The sequence below is a fragment of the Polistes fuscatus genome, unplaced genomic scaffold (genome assembly GCF_010416935.1).
Source record: "Polistes fuscatus isolate 324 unplaced genomic scaffold, CU_Pfus_HIC Scaffold9, whole genome shotgun sequence".
In the NCBI taxonomy this organism is placed as follows: domain Eukaryota; kingdom Metazoa; phylum Arthropoda; class Insecta; order Hymenoptera; family Vespidae; genus Polistes; species Polistes fuscatus.
The window spans coordinates 6,019,880-6,044,160 of record NW_025113173.1 but is presented as its reverse complement, the minus strand read 5'-3'; the positions used below and the strand labels follow the sequence as shown (position 1 = coordinate 6,044,160).

Here is a 24,281-nt window from a genome sequence, read left to right as displayed (position 1 = left end):
TATCTTTGAATTATTGTTTTCCATTCATTCATTCATTCTTTACGTCTTTATATATATCTTTATATACGTCTTTCTATCTCACTCTCTTTTTCTTTCTTTTTTTCTATTTTATCTTATTTCTTTTTGTAATACTCACGAGTTCCTTCCATCTCGCAAGAAAATCTCATCGTCCTTACATTAATATTATTAATGATAATAATAATTAATAATAATTAATAATAATAATAATAATAATAATAGCGATAAATCTTATATCTTTCCCTTTTTCCATCATCGTCATCGTCATCTTTTTCTTCTTCTTCTTCTCCTTCTTTTTGACAGTATTATAAATAATTGTAACGAACAAAAAATTGTACGTCCGCGTACAATATTCTCTGTACGAAATCATGTATATATATATATATATATAGGTGTATATATTATAGGAAAAATAGCGTGATTTTGAAAAGAGCGCAAGATATTGTTTTTTCTTCGTCTAATTTGTCGCTAAGAGAAAAAAAGAATAATTAATAGAAAATAATCTCGCTAGATGGAAGTTTTCGTTTTTGTCGTTTTTCTTATTCGCGACTCCAAGAAGAAGAAGTCGTCGTCCATCGTGACTACCGCGGCTCGTAGGCCTCGTAGATGAGTTCAGGCACCAAGGCCAGGGAGAACGTTGTGCTGGGCTGCCTAGCATATTGCCGCCTCGACGAGATGGCTTGGTGTTACCTATTGTTTTCTTCCATCACCACCTGCTTGAACACACCCGCGGGCATCTGACTCTTCACTTCGTGACTACCCAACGCCGTTGTTCCATCTTTCGCTATGAACAACTGCAAACCGGTTGCTGAAAAAGAAAAAAAAACAAAGTACGAGAGTAGCTTAGTTCTCTTAGGTATTTATTGAAAAGCATCGATTACAAGTACATAATTGTTATAATCATACTCTCAGAACTTTCGAGATCCGTTTGTTCCAAATTCGTAGCCTTAATCAGTTCATCGATCAATGAATCCGGATTAGGTCTGGTGACTTCGATCCTGCACAAGCTAGGATTTCCTGTACCATCTTCGGCTTTCTTCCGTCGCTCCAGAGCAGCTTTAGCACGATCCAAGGATCCAGTTTCGCTTAAACCCGAACCTCCTGAAGGGTTTCTGTATATGCGATTAAATAAATCATTATCGACGAATAAAGTTTTTCCCTCGTTTAATAGATTTTCTATTAATCGTATATTTATAATTAAAAAGTGTGAACGATTTTCGCGTATCTCGCGTACGAGACGGATCAAAATTATGTGAATTCGTTAATTTTTCATTATAATTATTATTATAATTATTATATCGTTGCTGCTAATGATCGAACATATAAATGAACATAAATGAAAATAAAAAGAAATATTCGTACGCGATGCGGATAGCAAGAAAAAAAAGTAAGATAGAAAAGAACAGTGATCGTGCAGCCGTAATATTCGAGACGATTGCATTTGTATACACATATATACGTAATATATATTTAAATATATAATTATACGTAATTCTCTAATAAGACGATGCGGGGAAACGACTTGTGCATGGAAGCTGAATAATCAAGGAATATAAATCCCATCCAAGTGCGATTATTTTCATGCCACTACGCATAGACGACAACGAGGAGTGTTCGTTAATTAGCAAAGCTGGTTGTTGGTGCACGAAAAATGATAGAAACGAAGATGCTCGAATCGTCCTGATCAATTCTCGTCGAACGCATCGCATCCCGAACACCCTCCTTCCAACAAAATTACAATTCCAAGACTTTTCGAGAAGAAAAAAGAAAAATAATAAAGCGTTATCGTTCTACTTAAAATTGTGCGAGGCGAGCAAAAAAAGCAACAACGACGAATAATAGACAAAAGAGAAAAAGGACAAAAATGCAGATAAGAGACGAAAGCATGGACTGACGGTGGGGTTATGCTGTTTCGGTGTTGCGAGCTTGGTGGAGCGACTTCCGGTACCCCTAAGGAGGACTCCTCGGAGTCCGCTGGGCTGGTGGCGACCGTAGCCAGCTTGCCCCCCGTCCCGTCCAGCAACTTCCGGTGACCTCCGCCGATACCCCTGCAAGGATTCACAAAGCCATCCAGAACTGTAAGCAAAGCTTGCGTTCTCTCTCTCTCTCTCTCTCTCCCTTTTTTTTTTTAGGCCGAGACAATTGTTCGATAGTCGCTTCATTTGCCTAGCGATATAATTCGGGCATACTTTTTTTCCCTCGACCCAAATAATCGAATAATTTTCCTCGTCGATGTTTTATGCTAGCACGATAATGATGATAATGGTAACACTGACTTATCTCTGCGTATGTACATTAATTATTTGACGTTATACGTATGTACTTGTAAAAAGCAAATGAAAGTATGATCGAGGTCCCGATCTTACACCACCGCGTTGCGCGATCGTGGTAGACAAAACGAGCAGGATGTTCTTCCTATAATTAGACGACTTTCGTAAGGTCTGCTTGATAAGATAAATGTAGCAAGTTATAAATACGTGTACGGGGTACGCCATTTTAATCGAGTATCTCCGTTATTTGCGATCTTACGATAAGTACGAGTATAATTGAATTCATATGAGAAAAAATAATATCCTTACCCGTAGATTTAGCCCTTCCGATACCGCGACTCAGTCCTACAAATGGTTTCCATAAAATGATAAATATATAAAGGAGATATTTGGATGTTCCGATTAAAATGCCATACCCTGTAAATACTCGAATAAATTGTTACATCGCTTATATAGGAATAATTTGATTGGTCTCTTAGAAAGCTTCCCAATTGTGGATCACTACTCGCACCTTTTGGTTAAACGTTAGCCGACGCGTACAACACACCACACTTTCGTTACCTTTGTCAAAAATATAAACCAAAAACCCAAAGGAGAAACTAAAGCAAGAGCGAGGACAAAAGGAAACCAGCCGATCGAATCCTTCGATCGATCGACCGATTCGTTTCTGATTATCGTAACATGCAACGTTTCTCCAACTCTCATCCGTAATTTCGAAAATACACCTAACGATAATTCAACAAAATTGAAATGATAATATAGAAATAAAAACGAATAAACCAATATGTCGGAGGAATGTAAAAATATTGGATTCGTTCGTAGAATCGTCTCGAAGGGGTTGCTCGATGATGAAGATAAAAACGGAAAGACGGAAAGACGGAAAGACCGGAAAGAATGAAATGTAGAATATTCGGAAAAAAAAAAAGAAAAAAGAATAGATGTACGCGAGACGATGAACGCGATGAACGAAGAACGAAGACCTACCTGAGGGTTTGAGCCGTCGTCGCGGAGCGTAGGGATGCTCTAGGATTGTCGGGCCTATGGAGAGGATCGGGAGAGGATACGGCCCTGGCCTGATCGACCAATCGCAAAACTGGGCTAGTTTGTCTCTTTTCTATACAATCGCAGGTCTTCGATATGCTGCGCCAGCCTGGTTGACCGATTCTCGGCTTTGCGATTGGTACGATCGCTCGATTGATTATTTCCTCTCGATCGTTCCTATCGTTCCGTTGTCCTAAACTTCCAATGCTGTTGCGTTCGTTGCGTGCATCGAAACTGTCGTTAACCCTTTCGTAATTTTGTCGGGAATGTCGAGGCACGTCTCGGGGTCCGGGTACCCGGAACACGTTGGCGGTGGTGGCGGCTGCTGCCGCCGCTTCGCAACGCTCGTCGATGGGAACTCCTCCGTTTCTTTGCGAACTCGATTCGGGTAAGTTCTTTGCAAATTGTACGTTCGTATTAACGGCTGCCGCGACAACGTTACTTTCGTCCTTGCCCTTATCATCGGCGGCCTTAACGATCGACCTCGAAGCGATCGTAGCAGTGGTGGTAGTCGCACCGACACCGGTACTCCTCTTATCCGTACCGTTTCTCATGATCCGAGAGGAAAGTGGACTACTAGACGTGGACCAGAATCTGGTTCTCGGATCAACGAGCATCATCGAGGACGTTGGCGACGGTGGCCTCGGTTCGAAGGATGTTTCGGATCGTACGTTAGGATAGTTTTGAGGATTTTGGGAATGATTCGGGATACGTGGTGCCCATACCGGCCAGGAGGGTGACCTATAAAGATCACAACACAAATTTCTTCTTTTTTTCTTCAAGCATGCATAAATCATAAAGAACAAAAGAAAAATAATATGAACAATCGTCTAACATTTAAGGTACGATTAAATTTCGATGATTTTTTCTTGGGTGGGAGGAGGGAGAAAGAGAGATAAGTAAGATAGATAGATAGATCGAATGAGAAGAAAAGATACGAGAGTCGTTGATTCAAAAATATGCATAAGTATGAAAAAAGTGCCAAGGGTACGATCTTCTTCGAGTCCCTCGATTCCAATTAGAGATCCGTGTTGGAATTATTAGTAGTCGGTAAAAGCGTGTAGTACAGCGAATATGAAAAACCTTTCGATCAATTTCCTACGCATGCCAGAGGTATAATAATTATTACCGATGACGAATCTTTCGTTAAATGTATACGAATTATATTTCATAATTATAAGTTTCGTTTACAAATGAGAAATGTCATAGCACCGAGAGAGCTTCCGCGTAAAAAGAAAAAAAAAGAAAAAAAAAGAAAAAAAAAGAAAAAAAAGAAGAGCAAAATAAGTATGTAATAGAGAAAATAAAAAGGAAAGAAAAGAAAAAGAAATGGATCGCGTGTTATCCAGCAGGCAATGCGTTAAAAAGTCGTGAAGAACATCCAAACTCCCCTCCCTCTTCCGAGCCATGCGTTTATTTCTGCGTTTATGTTGCTTCGAGTAAACATTCGTTCGCGCATTTGTATTTTGTACAGATTGGTATTCGTGTTTTACGCGTACATCGTTATTACGTCTCATCGCGTCGTACCGAGAGGATATTTTAGTTATCGTTTTCGTTGGAGATTCCCATTTCTGTCTTAACAAAAAGTTACAAATTGTATAATTGTTCTATTTCATTAGTTATCCTTGGTCCATTCGGAATGTTTACCTAATATGGCCGCTGTCCCCGCTGCTGCTCTGTCTACTGTGCTGACTGTGCGAGTTCAGGGAGCCGTATCCCGAACCCTTGCTCAGTTGACTGGTATTGCTGCTATTCCTCGAATGACCCGATTCCGCGTGAGCTTCCGCCGTCAATGCTTCGACCGGAATTGCCGAAGGTACGATCTCGCTGAGGGTCATCTGATCGTACGTTTCCGTACCACTGAGAAGTTCTACGAGGAATCATCGTTAAACGAACCATTCTTGGAATTGGCTCTCCTGCCGACGGATTACGTCTTCTCTTTCATATATATTTACCAGAGGAAAAAAGCGCTGGCCTTTTCTTGGGAAGACTACCGAAACCGCTGCTCGCGCTAGCTATGCTACCAGCCAATGAGCCGCTGGAAACGTAATCTTCTCTGTTGCTGCATCTTTCAGCGGTCACCTCGTCGGCCGTAACTCCTGGCACCCCGGGAACACCGGGAACTGCTAGTTGAGTCTGTTTCAACGATGGCGAAGGTCTGCGGTAAAAGACACAGTCGTAAAGATTAATCGTTTGGCCTTTGGCCTTTGGCGAAAAGAAAAACTCTGGCGCCTGGGACAACACTCACACTTTGAAGAGAATATCTCCGGAACGTATGTTCATCTTAATGGCTACTCTCAGCATAGAATTATCCTGACGATGTCTCGCGTCGTAACCTTCGAGGAGACACCTCCTTCGACAGAGACCAGCTCCTGCGAATTCGGCAAGGTTCAGGTCGGTAAAACCTAGCCTCTGGAAGGACCTGCCTCCCTTCAATTCCTACAACCATCGAAATGGCTACTGTAACAATCCTATCGTTTGGACCATTGACTCGCGTCTTTCTTACCTTCCTTACTGATATCCTTAGGATGCATGGATCGAGAACGCCGGTCGACGCATTCGCGCTCATTTTACAACAGAACTCGAACTTGGCGTTCCATCTGACCGTATGCTCTTGAACTTCTTCCCTAGAAATAAAGTCATATGATAGGTGGAGAGCGATTCCAAAGGTTCGGATCAAACATAAAAGACTCCCATTAGATGGGGGAACGCGACGAGACATCCAGCTGTCGGATTACGAAAAAACAAATGCTACAAATGTGTATCGTCTCATCGTTAAGGAAATTAAACGTGTTCCGTTCCGTTCTATTGTTTAAACATCGTTTTGCGATTATCTTTAGTATATTATCTTATATATAGTAGCATATATAAAAGAAGGAAGAAAATGGAAGATAGTTTATTCGAACCCTCGGCGAAAAGGAAACCTATTTTGCGTTAGATCGAGATCGTGGGTGTTTCGTAGCAACCATGTTTCAAAACACGCATCCTGCGCGCATACGCGCGCGCGCGCGCGCGTGTGTGTGTGTGTACGTTTGAAGAAATGTTATCGATTTATCAATAGGCGAGACACGTGCGTCGAGGGAGTCGCTTTGCAACGGTGTTCTCGTCGTCGGAAAATCGTTCGCGTGTCCAACAGGCTGCACGGTAGGCCATCGTAACGGACCCTACTACCCTTCGGAGTATTACAAAGCCGGAAGTTATCGAATCATCTACAATTTTCTTTCTTTCCTTTGTATTACCTGCAAAATTATGCTACGAAAAAAGACGATCGAACGAACAGCGGGACAGCTGCGCAAAAGTACGCGAGAAATCACGCGACCCCATAGGAATATCGAGAACAACGTAGTATATTCTGGTGGGCGGATGAAAGAATGACAATTTCAATTGTTCGGATAAAAAATGTAATAATCAACCTTGAAATACTTCAAAGCGAAACTTTTGTTCGGAACGTTCGTTCGAACAATTCGATCGAACGAATCTTATCATATCGAATAAATAAAATAATTAACGCGGTGTACTCGAAAGTTACTCGTGCGTTATCCCGATTATTATCAAAATGCTTTTATGTTCTATCTTTTGTCTATTATCGATATTATCACGAGTGGTTTGCTTACGTTCTAAATTAGCCACTTTTGCAAGCTTAAAAATAGGTTTCACGTGATTTCCGGTTGTTACGCGATATCGCATTCTAAAACTTTCTTCGTTCTCCTTCGCGTATAATAATAATATGACAAATGGACCGATAGACGAACGCATCGATATCCGCGTACTCGTATTTTTCTTAGAAAAACGATTCTACGTAATTGCGCGTACCTGTCAATGGTATGTACCTGTAAATAGAAATTATAATTAGATCGAAGATGTAATAAATCTCGATCGCGTCGAACGATTAATTCGCTAATATTCGTCCCGTGGGCGTGTTTGCGTTCTTACATTCGCACTCGCACTCGCACACGCACACGCACACGCGCGAATCGATTATGCAAAGCGATATAACAATGTCGATCTGGTAGCACGATCGCGAGGAGCACTTAGGCACGTTTCGTAAATAGAGTTCCGCGAATATAATCTTAGAAAGGAACGTTTCGAATATTGCGAGAACGAAGAAGAAAAATATGCTTATGATCGAAAAACATATTATTATTTGCTTTTTGCTCCGAGTACGTCGGTGATTGCGTCACGCGATTAATACACCGACATCATTTATTTGTCCCTTTTTTTATTCTTTTCTTCGTCGATGATGGTCGCGACAAAAGCGACAATGAACGAGTAGGAGACGAGTGTATAAACGTACGTACGCGTATGTACGAACGTGTCGAATGTGTCGAACGCGAGATGCAAATAAAAAACCATATGCGCGCATGCGACGTCTGTGCAAACAATTAAACTCGCGAACGAGCGCGGAATGTTCTAAGGTCGTTTTCTTTTAACATTACCGAGTCGTTTCATTTACGGATATCATTTGGTTATAGTCAATTTTCATTCATTGCTACGAAAATATCGGGAGCAACGCGTACGGGGGGGGAGTTAGGTTGGCGCAACGACTACGAAATTGAGAAATTTGCCGAGTAAATTCTTCAAACGCTACCAGTATTATACTATGGCTTCTCGTTTACGGTTACTCGCATTATTCTCCAGTTACAAAGCGGTTTTTCACCTAAAAACGTGCTCTTCGCCGTCATATAGTCGTCGATCGAATTTCGTGCCAGATCTTGCATTTCTTTTTTCGAACTCCGATACAGTCGAAGGGGTTCGATGATACTCCTTTTAAACGAATCTATTCCATCTTTTATCGAAAATGAAATGTTTTTCTAGGAAAGTTTCAACGATACGCGATCCCGACAGCCTTGAGACAGCCTTGTCCGAATACACACCGATTACCTGTATTTGGGCGTTGACTATACGCTATTCGCATTCGGTGAAAGTCCTCCGCCGCAAAAGGGTCAATTGATTTTTCATCTCGTAGGATTATCGCAATTTTGTCATCTTTTTTGAAAAAGAAACGATATTTCGCCAAGTTTGCCTCGGACTATTCTAAACATGGAAAGGAAACGCGAACTAATCCAAGAGACCTTCTTTTTCTCCGATGGCTCGTTAAAAATTGCCAACTTTTTTTTCCTACTCTTTTGGAAGTAGATACGGGCGCGGTGGTAAATACTCAAAGGAAAGTTTTCAAATTTCAAAAGAATATCGAGTATAACGCTAGCACGGTACCTCCTCTTCCATTCATTTATTTTTCTATAAAACTTTGGAAATTTGTATCAACTATAAACGCGTTAGCTATAAAATTACGTTCCGAAATTGATTGTCTTTGAAAACTGAGTTACATCCTGATTAGAACGACAACGCGATTTCGCTATTAAATTATTCTACTTACCGTCAAGATGAAATTAATAATAGGTAGTCGGTTTAAATGTAAAATCAATATTCGAACGCGAACGCTACTAGCTTTCGAACTTAAAATGCGCGATGAGAGCATAGAATGCGCATAGAAAGCCCGCATTATATAATTTGTAATGAAATGAATTCGCTTAACCTGGCGATACGTGCAATACTTAAAAATGGTTTTTGACGAAAAGGAACGCGAACGCGAACGCGAAGGAGAGACGCGAGTAAGAAGAATTCGAGCCCCCTCGTCGAGAAGAACGATTATCGAGTTGTCTTCAATCGAATTATACGCGTTTGAATTGCCGAACGCGGGGTACCGTTATACGTACCACGTAAGCGCCATGTAAGAATTTATCGGGAACCCAAGACGCGACGAATATCCTCCTATTCGAAAAGTATCGATGGACGGATAGATCGTTCCTCGACTATGTACGTTGTTTAAGCGACAAATCTACATAAAAGATTCGTCGTCGATGAGTTTTCCTCGGCGATCGTCGCAAATCCGATTACGAGCGACACTTCAACGGTATAAACTTTCAAATCGAACTTACCGACAAATTACGAAATCTAATGGAATAAATACCGGGGGGTGGATCGCAAACGGTTATGGAAGAATTTTCAAATCTATTCCGCGAACGAACTACGACAAACTATTTATGAGATTCGTAGACGGAGGAAATTTTGTCGCTTTTTCCCATCGTTTTGTTATTTATTCGAAGCTGCTCGATGATATTTCTTCGAAAGCCCATATGTAAATATAAAAATATATTAATAGAAAACGTAATTAAGAGAAGGAAAAGAGAGAAAGAGAGATGTAGATAAAATCGATAAGTTATCGAGAGCGCGTGCGTGTCTGACGTTTATCGCGCGTCTCCTTATCGCGACAAACGCGAGTAATAACGCGAAATAATAATTATTCATCGATGATAACTCGTAGCCGTTTACGTTGACGACTTTTCATCGTTTAATAAATTACAATGTTTCGTAAATTGAAATTACATTGAATTTGAGATTCCCGTAGGTCGTTTGCGCTTTGTATCGTTTCGTTTCCGAATGATTATCGTTCGTCTTAAGGGACGCTTATTTATCGCAATCGTAACGTAACGATTGATCCTCGTGTGAGACTCGGTAACGCCAAGGGTTCGCACGATCAATACGGATCGTCGAACTCTCTCTCACGTCACTTAAAACGTCGCCATCTCTCGAATGGCAAGGTTTATTACATCTCGCATTTCTACTTCTTCCTAATTAATTCATTCAATTTTTCGATAAATTATCCGCAAAATAATTCGTTCGTTCGAATAACGAGCTTTCTTTGTCGAACGACCCCCCCTTTCTTCCGAGTTATCCCCGATGTTTCGATTAATCGAATACTTTGGCAAACTATTCTAATGGAAATCCTAAATCGTACGCGATCATTACATATAATAATTGTAATAAATAGAAATGAAGATTATAACGTTCCGATTGAAACGTTCTTTTAATCGAAGTGCTCCTGCGCAGCGATGACTTCGAGGCTAAAATTTGTACATACGTAGACGACAAGGGGAGGAAGGAAGAAAGATAAATCAAGATCGAAAGCGAGCAAACGCGACCTTTGACACACTTTTTGAACTCGATGAAAGACGACGAGGCCGGAAAATCTTTGGCATTCGCATATAGGCGCAAGGGTCGAACCGAGTCGTTTTAAATGACAACATAATAGCGCGAGGTCATGCCACTCGTAATGCACACCGTAATAAGCACCGTAATGCATACCGTAATGCACACCCTAAAGCTCGTCAAAATCAGGAAAAGCGGGTTTTTTTTTCTTTTTGGGAGAAATGCCAAATCAAATTTGCCAAATACGTACCTTGCCTTTATACCTTCTATTGCCTTCAATTATTTTTGCGCTTTTTATTTCGAATTTTTGTCTAAACAATAAAAATTAATCTTATCGCGATGAACGACACCTGACAGAATTATTATCGCTTATTATCTTCTTATTACGCAACGATCTAACTCCTTGTGCTTCAATCGCGGGTTTCTAATTACGACGTTACGGAAATAACATTGCATTAAAATGATTTTTACAAAAACAAAAAAAAAGAAAAAAAAACCGACCGATCGTTCGCCCGCGATGTTCTTCGAATAATTTCATTATTTCCAGCTACTTCGCGCGCGTGTTCCGAAGAAAAATTCTTGTAAGTTCGATCATTCAATTTCTAAGTAAGGATAAATGTGTATTGTTTTAATAATGTTTTACGTGGGTCTCGATGTTAAAACTTGACTATTATGTTGCACGAATTCGCGTCACGCTAGAAACGCGCTATCGCGATTAACGCGCATCGATCTTTTATTCCTATACACGCCCACCTATTTCAAAGCTCCAGTCAAATTATGAACCGTTCTCTTTTCGCGGTATATCATTTTATTTCAAAATAAATTATTCGAATAATATATTTTGGTCATTTATCGATTATCATTAGTAATCGAACGATCGCCACGGATGAAGAAAAAAAATCAACCTTGACTCGGAAGAAAATGAAACGCGTTAGAGAGATACGTCTACTATTTCTCGGCAACGTTGTTATACATATTTATCAATCCGCTCCAATAATGAACTCGAGTAACGCTAATAAGGACTTCAAGGTCATACATAATTGCCCCGAGAGTTTTTCCTCTCGTCTTTCTTACTTCGCTTATATTTTTCTTGCTTCTAATTGTCTATCCGAACGAATAAATTATCATTATCAAAATGCATTATATATACATACGTATATGATCTCTTCTCGTTTTTTAATTTATAAATCTAATCATTTTCTTTATTTCTCTCTCTCTCTCTCTCTCTCCCCGATCGAATGAAATTTCAATCGAAATGATCTTGAAATTATTATTGAACTTTATCGAATATTAATTTTCTTCCTCTCTTTCTCGCATCGGAAGATTTCCAAGAGAGTTGCGAACGTTTCTTCCAACAAGTCTCTTGTCTTTTTCTCTTTCTTTTTCTTTTGCACCGACACACAATGTTCATTCGAGCGAGAAAAACTTCGTTACAAAATTATCTCTCGGGTTTATAAATATAAAATCTTATCTTCCGTCTTTTTATCTTTTTTCAAAAAAGTTAAAAAGCTGAGCTAAAAGTTCCTCGGTTATATTTAAAACCAATTCGTCTTTTTTCTCGAGTTTTTTTTATTTTTAAATTATACCAGAGCTCCTGGGCTTCTAATTTTATGATTTCAAAAAAGAAGTTAGCGTATAGAAAATTGTCTATTAAGATTAATCGATTTTTTGTTCTCATTCTATTATCAAATTTCTGATTCCATGTATTTTGTAACCAATTGAAAATAGACGAGAAATATGAATCATTTCAAAGAAGAAAAAAAAGATGACGACCTCGCGCATTTGGAAAAAAATAGTTAATATATCGGGAAGAGTTGATTTCATCCAAGATTCCAAAAGGATTATGTCAAGTCTCGTAAACAAAACCGAACGCATCATTCTCCGACTGTCTGACTGCATATGCGTGAAACTGTTATTAACAGATGCTCGTCATCGTTTCGACATCGTTCATCTTTTGCACGAATATTTCTCTGGAGAGACATTCAATTGGTCGAATAAAAATACTCGTTCAAACGAACTACTCTTGTATCAGATTAAAAATCATTCTTTTCAATGCTTGCTACTATTCCTAGAAATTTGTGATATTTGTCAATGACTCGAGTGTTTCAGCGGCAACCATTCGATTTAATCGATCGCGTACGATCCGTTCGAAAGATTAATTAGTATCGTATAATTAGAAGAGAGAAAATAAATTCATTAAAAATAGATATTGGCAGGTAGAATAGATCAAATTATCTTCCGATTCGACTATTTTCTCGCGCGGGAAATTTATTTTTTATTTTTAATAGTAAATCGACTCGATCGATCGTTAATAAATATTTGCGGATGAAATTGAAAAGAAGAAAATTCCAATACGACTCCGCGTTGGTCGCTGAAAATGATCAAAGATCTAAAAGAAGGTCACGGCAATGAATAGTAGAAAACGTTTCAACGCGCTGGTTTAACGGTGGACGGCTCGTCCAGAACTTATCTCGACGTTACGCGATTTATGTTTCGTCGTCTACAATAGGAAAGAAAAACGGAGAGGGATCGGGTTCTTCGATTTCTGCGAATCGATAAAAGCCCATTTTGTTTCTCTTCGTTGCGCAACCCCTCGATGATATCGCTCGAATTTGAACGATCGCGAATAAAGACAAAAAAAGCCCGAACAAAATCAGAATTTATAATCGGAATGTTAACGAATCGATTTGAAAAATAAACTAGACGTATAATTTACTTATTAACCTAATTAAACGGATATTAATCGACTCGTCGGGACCGTAAAAAGATATTCCATCGTGATCTTTTCGCGGAATACAAAATGGAAACGATCCGTCAAACGGTGGACGATATAAACGACGAAGTATAACGAGAAGACTCGAACAACGAACGACGACTATACGAGAACGAAATAAACTACTAGGCTTTTTTTTATCAACGTGAGATCGATCAAACGGGCGGGGGGTTTTTGCCACGGGAAAAAGAAAATAATTCCAAAAGAAAAAATGATAAGATCGCCAAGTTGTTATAGGTACATACAAAAATGATACCAACGACGTTTCCTCCTCCATTCTTATTTTTTCTCTTCGTTTATTATTCCTTTGAAACATATTACTTTGTTTTCCATCCCTCGGCTAAAATCAATTAAAAAAGCAAGGATATTAATAAAAATATCGATAGACGACTACCGTCAATTTCATGTTCATGCGTTTAAAGGGTGTATCGTATAATAAATGCGTGCGCGTCTAGTGCGCGTATTGCGCGCTTAGGAGAATGTGCGAGAGAGAGAGAGAGAGTAATCGATAAGTATCTCGAGTCTAGGAGGACTAAACGATGTCTAGTACATAGGCGAGATTCTAATCGTTGCCATTCCTCTCGCGACGATTAACGATAATTCCAAAATATTCTCGCTCGATCCACGCGAACATTTGTTTTCTAAAAAATACACATTTTATAAATAGGTTTTTTCCAAAGATCGAAATAGATGCCGAGAAAGTGTATTTAAATAAACGAAGATGGGATTACCGACGGACGCTAAGTATTTAGATCAAATAAATAAGATAGAAGCGTTCCGTTATATTTTTCTTCCGAATAAGCGCCTAGTCTCGCCCGCGCAATCCGAGGAAACTCGATTCGAGTAATATCGAGCGACGATCTTTCAAAGAAAAACGAATAATTCTTTATCTATACTTATCCGTAAGTAATTATACGCACGGATCGAAACTAAGACTACTAAGGATTGTAGATAAAGAAGAATAAAAAAGAAAATTTCGTCGAAGCCTAAATTTAAATAATAAAAAATAAACAAAAGAAAGGAACAATTTAGCGAGATTCGATTGAAACTCCAGAAGGAAAGAAGAAATAACGAACCGATAGTCGAAGGAAACGAGTTACCCTTTGGCCTACGCGAAAGCAACCCTCCGATTCCCCCTCCGATTCCCCCTCCTATCAGCACGTCAGCAATCATGCGCGTTATCGACACCCGCCGCCGAGTCCTTACAGTATCTCCCGGTTCTCCCAGTGGTAAAGTTTTATGCTCGAATACTCTCTCTCATCTTTGTCTCGACGAGGACAAAATCTAGCCAGCAAAGTTCAACTACATAGGTTCCGCTACATAGGTTTCTTATATAAGAAACATGTAATCGAGTATTTCATGGGTCACTGTCGAGAATACGCGTACACGCGTAACGTGAAATTCGACGAAATGAATTCTTTTTCGCGTATTACAGGGAAATATCGAATCTCGTATATCGAATTTTGTCGAGTTTAGGGATTTGTAATATTTTCGGAGCCTCGTCGTATTTAAGTTACACCCTGTATACATCTCTGCCTTTGTCTCCCCTTTCGAACCCCTCTAACTCTATTTCCGTTACGCAAATTCGTAGAGTAATCGATCGGTCGACCTTGGCCGGACCGACTCTATCTCTCTTTTACCCTTATCCTACTTTGAAATATGATGGAAACAATCTCGGAGAGAGAATCGTAGGGACGTAAAAAGATCGCTAAAGTCGATCTCGTTCGATCTTTTCCGCTACTTTCTCCTTGGGGAAGAAAATAGATAAGTTTTCGTCTTTATCTAACCGCAACTCTTCTCCTATATTTTTGTTCGTAGAATAATAGGTTTGTACCGAACGCATCGAAGGATATACTCGAGCAATGAAATAACGAGCCGCGAAATTGACGTCTACTCCGTTGTACTTCCGCATTAGGACGATCGCTATGGGAGGGAGACGAACAAAGAGATAGGAAGATCGTTAAATTTTCATCTGAGACAAGGAAAAGGAAGAAAATTCGCGACGATGATTTTCCGGACGTTGCGACTCCCCGTTAAGTATCGACTCGTGCTTCTATTTTAACGATCTCTAGCTTACCGAACGATACCAACGATAAGTTCGAAATGGAAGCGCTACTGCCTACTGCCCCCCTGCCGCTGTTTCGTATCCGTTTAGTATGCCACTATTGCGTACGACGATAATAAACTAAACGACTTCGATCTATTATATGCATCGAAAGGATGTTATTAGAGAATATTCTCTCGTCGCATCGTAGTTTATATAGCTGGCAATTATAATTATTAAACGTACCTCGAAATCGAATTACAAGGAACGAGCGGGTTTCCGTAAAAGGAAACGTTTTTGCGAGTATACCGAGAGTATACCAAGAGAGATGGTAGAGAAAGAAAGAATTGGAAGACGACGATCGGAATATGCGGTGCGAGAGGGTTCGCCCACGCGACGACGACGGTTTCTCCTTACCGATGATTGACCACCGAGCAAGATACGTGATTTCCTGGCGACGATGTTCGTGCAACCGACGGAGCGAGCAGCACGGATATTATTAAGGGAATTAAGTAGCCCTAACGGAAACATCGGGGCCCTTCCTGGGCCCGTAACTGCGATTCGCGTTGTCGATTTGACGTTTGTATCGACGAGCGAGCACCGCCGGGTGTTCTTTCCGCGAAACCGAGACCGCGCGTCAGCCGCATTCTAATCGATTTTACGCAGTGCTCGGGGGGCCAGTACCACTGTTCTATAAACACTACAACTTATAGTTTAAACTATCAAATTAAAAGCGTTAAACGATTCCATGCGCGGTAAATTGCATCGAGCGATTTTGCGATTCTCGGTTCGCACCAAACTATCCGATTTTTTTCTCTTTTATATTCGATCGTCCTTCGCATTCGGTCTCTCTCTCTCTCTTCGCATGAATGAACGTCCACTCGGCGGCATTCGTAACTCTCCCCCTTTTTTATTTTTATTTTTCTTTGTCTTTCCTTTAACTTTGGAACAGAGCCAAACGTGTATGTGGATCACCGCTCGAGTCGTATCGGCGCCCACCCCACCCCACCTCCTCCTCCTCCTCCTCTTTTCTTTCTTTTCTCCGAATAAGAGAGAAAACGAATCGATTCGTTTAAAGCCGAGCTATTTATTTCAAATATATCTTTCATTAAAATAGAATATCCGAGCTAAATTTAGATGTCATTTGTAATGGATAAACGCGAGAAACCTAAACCGTATCAAAGATGATTCATAGATGTATCTTGGAATTTGCGCAAATTTGTGGCAATCTTCGTGGGAATAACTTCCGAGGGGCACGGCTAAGATCTGAAATGACTCAGAACTCGATATATAACCCTAGCCGATGTCGATTAACCCTCGGAGTAAGGCTCGGTTTAAACGAACGGAAAAGGATATCTTTTCTTTCTTTCGTCGTTTATTTGTATTGAGAAGAAAAACGGACGTAAAAGGAGAATCGACGTTTAACCGGTTGGCTTCTTTTTCTTTTCGAACTTTTCGTAATAATATATAAGTAGGTGGTAAGTATGTGGAAGCGAAACACGCGGAGTTTAGGCTCGCATGCGACGATAATAATCGGTAGTAGGATATACGCGGAGATATTATATGTACGTATACCTCGTTCGAAGCGCCGTAATCGGGCGTTTCCTCATCATCGCGCATGAAGCCCGGTGGTGGTGTCGGGTCCTCTGACTATATATTTGTCTCGATATATACGTACATCTAGCGTTTCCACGCAGGGACATCGGCCGACAGGACATTGTCCATTATCGTCGCGCGCTATCCTCTCTCTTATCATTTTTTACCTCTCATCCTCCTCCATTGGAGGGTACAACCCTATATAACAAATAAATCTAACGAGTAGTCGCGCGCGCGTCTCGATATTATCTCGCTCGATTCTACTTAGCGAAAAGAGCATTTTTTCGAGGAAGGTCATGGTTCAAGGTAGAGAGAGAGAGAGAGAGGGAGAGAGAAAACTTGGCGAGAGATGCCGAGACCATTAAATTGGAAGTACTTATCTCGATCCGATTACGCGCACCGACTTGGATGCACTGGGAATGACGCGATAGCTATTATTTATCATTTTTATCTTACGCTTACCGCGTCTTTTCTTTTTCGTCGGGATTTGTAGTTGATTCTTTAAAACGTCGTCTAACTTTAAAATCGTCCCCTATTAAGTATACGCGTAGATCTATGAAATTATTTATGTTTATTCGAGATAATACTCGGATACGTTTCTTGGAAATGTATTTGAGAGATCGGCGAAACGGTACTTTATACATAATCCCTCATTAATATGTACAACCGCGAAGTATTACGTTGTATCCTATAGTATATCATTTTGCGTATGGAATATAATAACGTATCACGCGCATCGGTTATTCCGTTCACGCGTATATAATTACGAACAGAAGTATCTGACGCGAAATTTGAAGAAAAAAATCAAGAAAAAGAAATATAAGAAAAAAAAGAAAGAAAAGTAACTCGTGCATTTATACGACTCGCATTAATTAATGTTCTTCTTTTGAAATTTGACGCAAAAATCGCGAATACGATTAAAAGACTCGCTGAAAGAAATAAAAAAAACATTTAAGGTTTTTCAAAGAGAGACTCCAGCTTTTCTTTCAACGAAAAATTACAAATCGCGAGAAGAAGCAAAAAAATAGAGAACAAAAAATAACTTCGAAAAGAAAAATGAAAAGAAAAGAGAGCAGAGTCTTTTGTTATTTAAAGTCTAGAGTCGGAGAACAACGAACACCGAGATTTGACCATTTAAATGCCTCGCCCTTTTAAACCGGACACGCGCGTTCCTCGTTACATATTACGATGCATTGTATCTACCTTTTATCGTAAAATTCGTGTTTTCGCAAGAGATACGTATGCATTTTGTATGCATTTTGTATGCGTCCCGCGCGCATATACATATGTGCATTTGAGTTCCCATTAGAGAGAAAGAGAGACGACTAGAGAATAAAGGTGGATCAACGAGAATTAAGTAAAAGCTTCGATTCGTTTTTCTCCGACCACGTTGCTCTACTTTTTCCGATATTTGAAGGTCCTTTTTCCAAGGTCATATTATTCCTATCCATCTATCCGTTTTTCAAAAGCTTTAAATTAGCGATCGAGAAAAGATTTCCTTGGAAGCTCGCCGAAATGGAATTAACGTTTGCGCGCGACCATCGGCAACATCTTTCGTTTTCTTCTTCTTCTCGACTTTCTCGGTCTCGTTGCTCTTCTTTTTTCTTATTTTAACGCTCGAGAATAAGGTTTTTCCTAACGAACGAACGACTTTGCGCTCGTCGTTGTTTAACGTTTGCTATATTCCATAATTCCAAGCTTGATTTCCATCGTTTCTACGATCTCTAATTGGATTATTTTCAAGACTGGAGTAATTTAAAAATAAAACATTACGCTTGACCGATTATACGAGGGATGAAAAAAGTCCCGCGAGTCCGATTACGGAATAAAATTCGATGAAAAAGGAAACTACGCGAAAATATAGAAGAAAAAGAATATAGAAATGCGCGAGAGAAATTACGAGAATGTCTAAAAAGAATGAATTTTTGAAAGAAGAAATACGAAATGGTAGAAAAGTGAATCAAAATTAAACGAGGAGAACGAAAAATAGTTGAAAATGAATTAATTAAATTAGAAACGAAGAGGAACGAAATGACGTTGAAAAATTAATTAGGAGAATAATTAATTTCGATAATAAAATAGCCCCCTCCCCCTATCCGAAAATATAAAACGAAATAGGCGCAAAAAATGGGGAAAATTCGATAGGAAAGAATTTAATCGAGAAGGAATCAATGAATAAAAATGAAATTGGGAGAGAGAGAGAGAGAGAGAGAGAGAGAAGGAGCATCGTTCTGGCTGGTATGAGAATACAATTTTCGAAAGGCACGATACACGGAAGTATTTTGGCGAGTTTCCAAGGGCAAGTTTTCTCGATTCTCGCGAAAATGTCATTGATGAGATACCGAGAAACATATTCTCGAACGATCATTATCGCGCGTTCTAACATACGCGTAATACGCGGTAAGCGAGAAGCTCGAGTTTGAAATTTTACGAAGAAAACGAAACGAAAAAGGAACGACGTTTTCGTTCTTAGTTCGATACTTCGAAAAAAGACAAAAAATCCAATTTTGCGCGCGAGTCTTCTTCTTTTTTTTTTTGGATGCGATAACATTTAATTTTAACATACTCGTCGAGCGCGTTTAAAAATAAATCTAGCGGGTGTTTCGGAAATATCAATTTTCTCTGTAACGATTTGATGCGAATAAATCAAAATAATTGTATCGAATTGAAAATAAACATAAAAACGATTTTATTTTTAATCGTATTTTTTCCGATCGAAAATTCTTCGAATCCACGCGCGGATTTGATCGAGATTTGGATCATTCGAACGCATTTCCGAAGCGATAGATGCAAATCGGTGGAAATAAATGGATAAAATCGCATTTAATCGAGGAACTCGATCGGAATAATCGATGCGAGAAATCGTCGATGCATTTTCGCGCGGTGAAAATCCCCGTGATATAGTATCCCCGATATAGTATAGCGCTCGACGATCTAGATCTTGGATTTTCTTCCAAGAATATCTTTGGTCGAATCCTCCCAACGCGCGACCACATCCCCCATAGGATTTGAATTTATTCATCCGACGATCTTCTTCTATATCTTTGTCATTTTTATTTTTATATTTAAAATATCAAAGAAGAAAAATGTATCCGATAATGAAAACGTTTGGTAAAGATATCGAAATGAATTAGCGCGATCTAATGCGATTAGAAAAAAGGAAGAAGAAAATGGACCTCTCGAGCGTAAAGTTTAGCGAAAAAGGATAAATTTGAAATCGAAGTTGTCCGAGTACGATAAAAACTTTATTCTCGCAATTTTTCCCTATTCTCGGGCAAGTTCCACTCTAAGAACGCGTTTCTATATTTGTTCCGTAGGAAAGACGCGGGACGGAATCATCGATCGGTCGAATGGAAAACTTTCGCCGAGGGTGTAGACGCGCTTTCGAGCGTGCGAGACGAACGTTAATCTTTAATCGTTTCCAAGAAAATATATTACGGTTTTAACTTGGACCCTTTTCTTTTTTTACTTTTATTTATTTTCTCTACGCATATGTCTCTCGTATTTCCTAACAAAATCTTTCGTTCTCTTTGTCTTCGACGTTTTGCTCGTAAATATCGAAGCCTCGGACACATTTCACATTTCCAAGACTCGTCGTACGACCTATGAAAAAGATCGATTAAAAATACAAACTAATTAGAAGAGATGGAAAATAAATGAGACGACGGAAGAGTATCTGGAAGTCGATCGCTTTATTAATCTCCATCTCGAATGACGCGCGCCGAATGAAGATAACGATGAAAACTCGTTTATCCTAATCGATGCGACTATTTTTCATATATCGAAGAAAATGTATTATGTCGTAAACTCACCTAGTGGAGTGGCCGACGAAAGAACCCCCGTGAAGCAAACGTAGTTTAGCGAACAGCACTGCACTAACGAAGGGCACGGCGGTGAGTTCCTCGAGGTCGACCTCAACCGAGAATTCGTACTTCTTCTTCTTCTTCATCATGAAGGCCATCTCACCGAGAACCGGCCACCACTTCAGTTTGATCCCGCGTAGCGTATCCCGCGTAGCGTATCCCAAGCGTACACGGTTCGCTCTCGCCCTCCCTTTCTTAAGCAAAATTCTATTTTGCTCAATCGGCGACTTTGGAATCGTACCTCTTCGTCCTTTCGTCCTCGAGCGAATCCTCCGGGAAGCGTCGGAGAAGACGAATAAATCGTTTCCTTTGATTTTCTTCCCTCCTTCCAGTTTTTATCCCTTTATGCAGCGGAAAGTGATAGTAGTCGAGGAGGAAAGTCGGTTACACGAACAACCGCGGCAACAGCAACGAGGACTCGAGGAGGAGAATGGTCGTCGAGTAATAACAACGGGAGGTGGATGCTGCGGAGGATAAGACGATTCTCGTCGAAGTTTCATCGCTTCCACTTCCTTTTTCTTCCGATCCCACGCGATCTACGATCTTATGACAACACTCGAGTTTCGCGACTGCCCCTGTCATTTCCGTTTGCCATTTTATTCTCTCCTATTATTCTCCTTCGTTTCTTAATTCCACCTACGAAACAAACAACGCGCGTCTTAATAATTACGTTTTTCGTATAAACTTATTTGATCGCGTCAAAGAAGAAAAAAGAAAGCAATCGAACGACTTCGATCATCTCGTTATCCGTCCTACTACCGAGCTTCCGTTTAAACGTGTAACCGTTCGCAGAGATCGTAATAAGGCACGAACGAGCCGAGGATTACCTTAAGTAGAAGAGAAACGATTTTGAAATTCCCGCGAGAAAGCCGATTCGCTCGACTTTTAAGAGTTTCGTGCTCTTAACGCGAACAAACGTGCTAATTTGCACCTACTATAAATCTTCCTTGTCTTTTCCTTCTTTTTTTACGTATTAAAAGTACTCCAATTATACTTTTATAATTGACTTTAGGATGTTGCTTTTTCTTTTGCGAGAATCCAATCGATATGCGCGGCAAAATTCAAATATTACGTTAACTTTAAAACTAATTGCGAGTACTTATGAAACATTCTGTTACACCTGCCTACGTATATGCCTACGTATATTTATCAAACATTATCAATTTAGAATCGAAGAAGTAGATTATTCGTGCTATAACTAAACAATAACGAGGATTTAATCATCTTGTTTGCGAGTTTCTTCTTTATCGCGTTACTCTCTGTTAGAAGATTTCATTAAAAACTTCCGACGACCTTCCAATCTAAGTGAAAATACGACATCCGTGAGATCTTATTTACAAGCGAGTCTTTAAAAAAGAAAACGGAAGTATACGATTGTCTACGTTAAATCGATGTCTAATCCAACGAAACTCTTTCAACGATCTTTTATATCGCTATTATTTATCGTCTAATAATAATTAAAACGAATTTAATACGATCTTGGAAGAACAGGTGTGCAAACAAAAATAATACCTTCGGTCTTGTATTACAAAAAGATCGAGATAAAACGAGATAAATCGTATACAGGGTCAAATAAAAATAACTTTGCCCAAAGTCTCAGCTTTGATTATGCATCATTCGATTATCCGTCAACGTTGCAACGCGATTCATTTTTTGAACGATTTAATGCGAGATGCGCGATAACGATAATATTGCCATAATAACCGCGTAAATAACGAATTTTTCAAGAAAGTAACTCTTATCCGACCCTGTATATTATCGCATTCATCTTGTCATTGTTTTATCCCGTCGAATAAAAGTAATATTTAATATTAGTAATATTAATCTAAACGAAATGAAAATACACATTTACGTACATCGTATTATTGATTACGACAAACCCGTATGAATTAGTAAATTGATATATGGCCAAAATGATTCGACGACGATCATTATCCGAAATAATATATCCTATATGTATATAATATATTTGTTTGGAGAAAATTAATATTTCGAATTAAATCCAAAACGCTTAAACAAAAATCATAAATTATAGACGGTGATCTTAAGCCAATTTAAAGATAGCTCTAACATAGAGAACACGTTTGTTTAAACATTGACAAGTGAAATGCGTATATCAACTTGTACGTAACCATTTCTTTACATATCCCCCCAAGTGTACATATACGTATATATACGTATATATACGATAATTAAACATATGTGCATATATATGTATATGATTGTTTTTAAACATCGTGCTCGCCGCATGCCTACAATTGCAAACACACTTATGTAATGCGAACGAGCACGATTACGGTAGCATCATCTTGCAATTGATAATGTATTATTAAATGTATTCATTCTCTTTGGCGAGTAGTAGTTGTGAGAAAGAAGAAAAGAATACAAACGGATCCATCTATTATTTTTCTTAGCCCAATAAAAAATAACACGTTACATCGTTTTATAGTTAAAAGTTAGAAAAAAATGTTGATGACTTAATCTCTGGGTTCGTTCGTTTCTTTCTTTTTCTCGTTTAAGGGAGGAGCGGCCGTGGAGGGATTTTCGAGCGGGTAACTCGTTCCCTCGCAAACTCCAAAATCGTTAATGCGGTATGGAAGGTAACGAGGCGAGCCGAAGGAAAACCTGATCGAGCGTGCAACGGCCATCAAGAGAGCTAAACGTACAACCATGGAAGAAAGAGTGCGTTTATCTATACATGCATACAATATATATATACATGTACATTATGTACATTATGTTACGTACATGTGCATGATATGTGTGGTATGATTTGTATATTATGTTATCTATGTATATGTGATTTAATGTATTATGTATGAGAGAGAGTGAGAGAGAGTAGCATGCAAGAGCAAAAGTAATAAAACGAGTTAAAACACAACTGTCCTATGATGGCAGGTGTAGAGACCGTTTCGATCTCTCTTCGTCATAACCTCATCTCATCCATGTAACTTCTTTTCATTTCAAGATCAAAACGAGTTATCGTTTTCTTAAATTCATACAAAGCTTATAATCGTCGACCAAAAAGAGAACGTGTACGCAACGAAGAGTAGACGGGGAGAGAGAGAGAGAGAGAAAGTATTGTTAAACGAAGATGGTCGATGACTTTTATCTATCTATTTATCTATCTCTTTCTCTCTCTCTCTCTCTCTCACACACACATACATAGTCAAAGTTGATTACAAAACAAAACATAAAAATATTAAATAATCGATCGTAGGTAAATAATACTTACGAGAAGAAACGATTAATTGAAATCCAAGTGATTTATTTCGAAGCTCGAAGCGTGTTTGATATTAACCGAGTTCGCGCACTGTCACACTTTTCACGTTGATCATCGTTTGCACGAATCGCGGCCTTTTATTTTTCTTCCTGTTATATTCTTGTTCGCCTTGTTGACGAATAGCAATCCTGTGGATATCTCACCAACGGACAAACGAGTTTCTATTTAAAATACGAACGACGAACTGTCTCCGACTGACGCGTACAAACGGATGAAAAAAAACCAAATGTACGTACGATTGTATATGAGAAAAAGATAGAACGGACAGAACGAAAGAGAGAGAGAAAAAGAGAGAGAAAGAGAGAGAGAGAGAGAGAAAAAACGGCCTTGTCACATCCGTCGTAAGAACAGCCGTCTACGGTTGACTCTGGACTGACGCGCCTTACGACGAAACCTCGAATGC

The 24,281-nt window shown here is 39.4% G+C and overlaps 1 protein-coding gene across 2 annotated transcripts; it reads right to left on the bottom strand.

Moving 5' to 3' along the window:
* Window positions 1-311: 311 nt before the first annotated feature.
* LOC122525365 lies at window positions 312-24,272 on the bottom strand. Of its 2 annotated transcripts, XM_043648107.1 has the most exons (10): window positions 23,831-24,272; window positions 20,545-21,231; window positions 5,836-5,956; window positions 5,578-5,768; window positions 5,285-5,487; window positions 4,977-5,199; window positions 3,273-4,070; window positions 1,914-2,066; window positions 925-1,130; window positions 312-826 (listed from the first exon to the last, which is right to left on the bottom strand). In XM_043648107.1, the coding sequence occupies exons 2-10, from the start codon at window positions 20,691-20,693 to the stop codon at window positions 705-707; spliced, it is 2,166 nt and encodes a 721-aa protein (XP_043504042.1). In that variant the 5' UTR covers window positions 20,694-21,231; window positions 23,831-24,272; the 3' UTR covers window positions 312-704. The 2 variants fall into 2 exon arrangements, with proteins under 2 accessions (XP_043504042.1, XP_043504043.1); XM_043648108.1 differs by lacking the exon at window positions 1,914-2,066.
* Window positions 24,273-24,281: the final 9 nt, after the last annotated feature.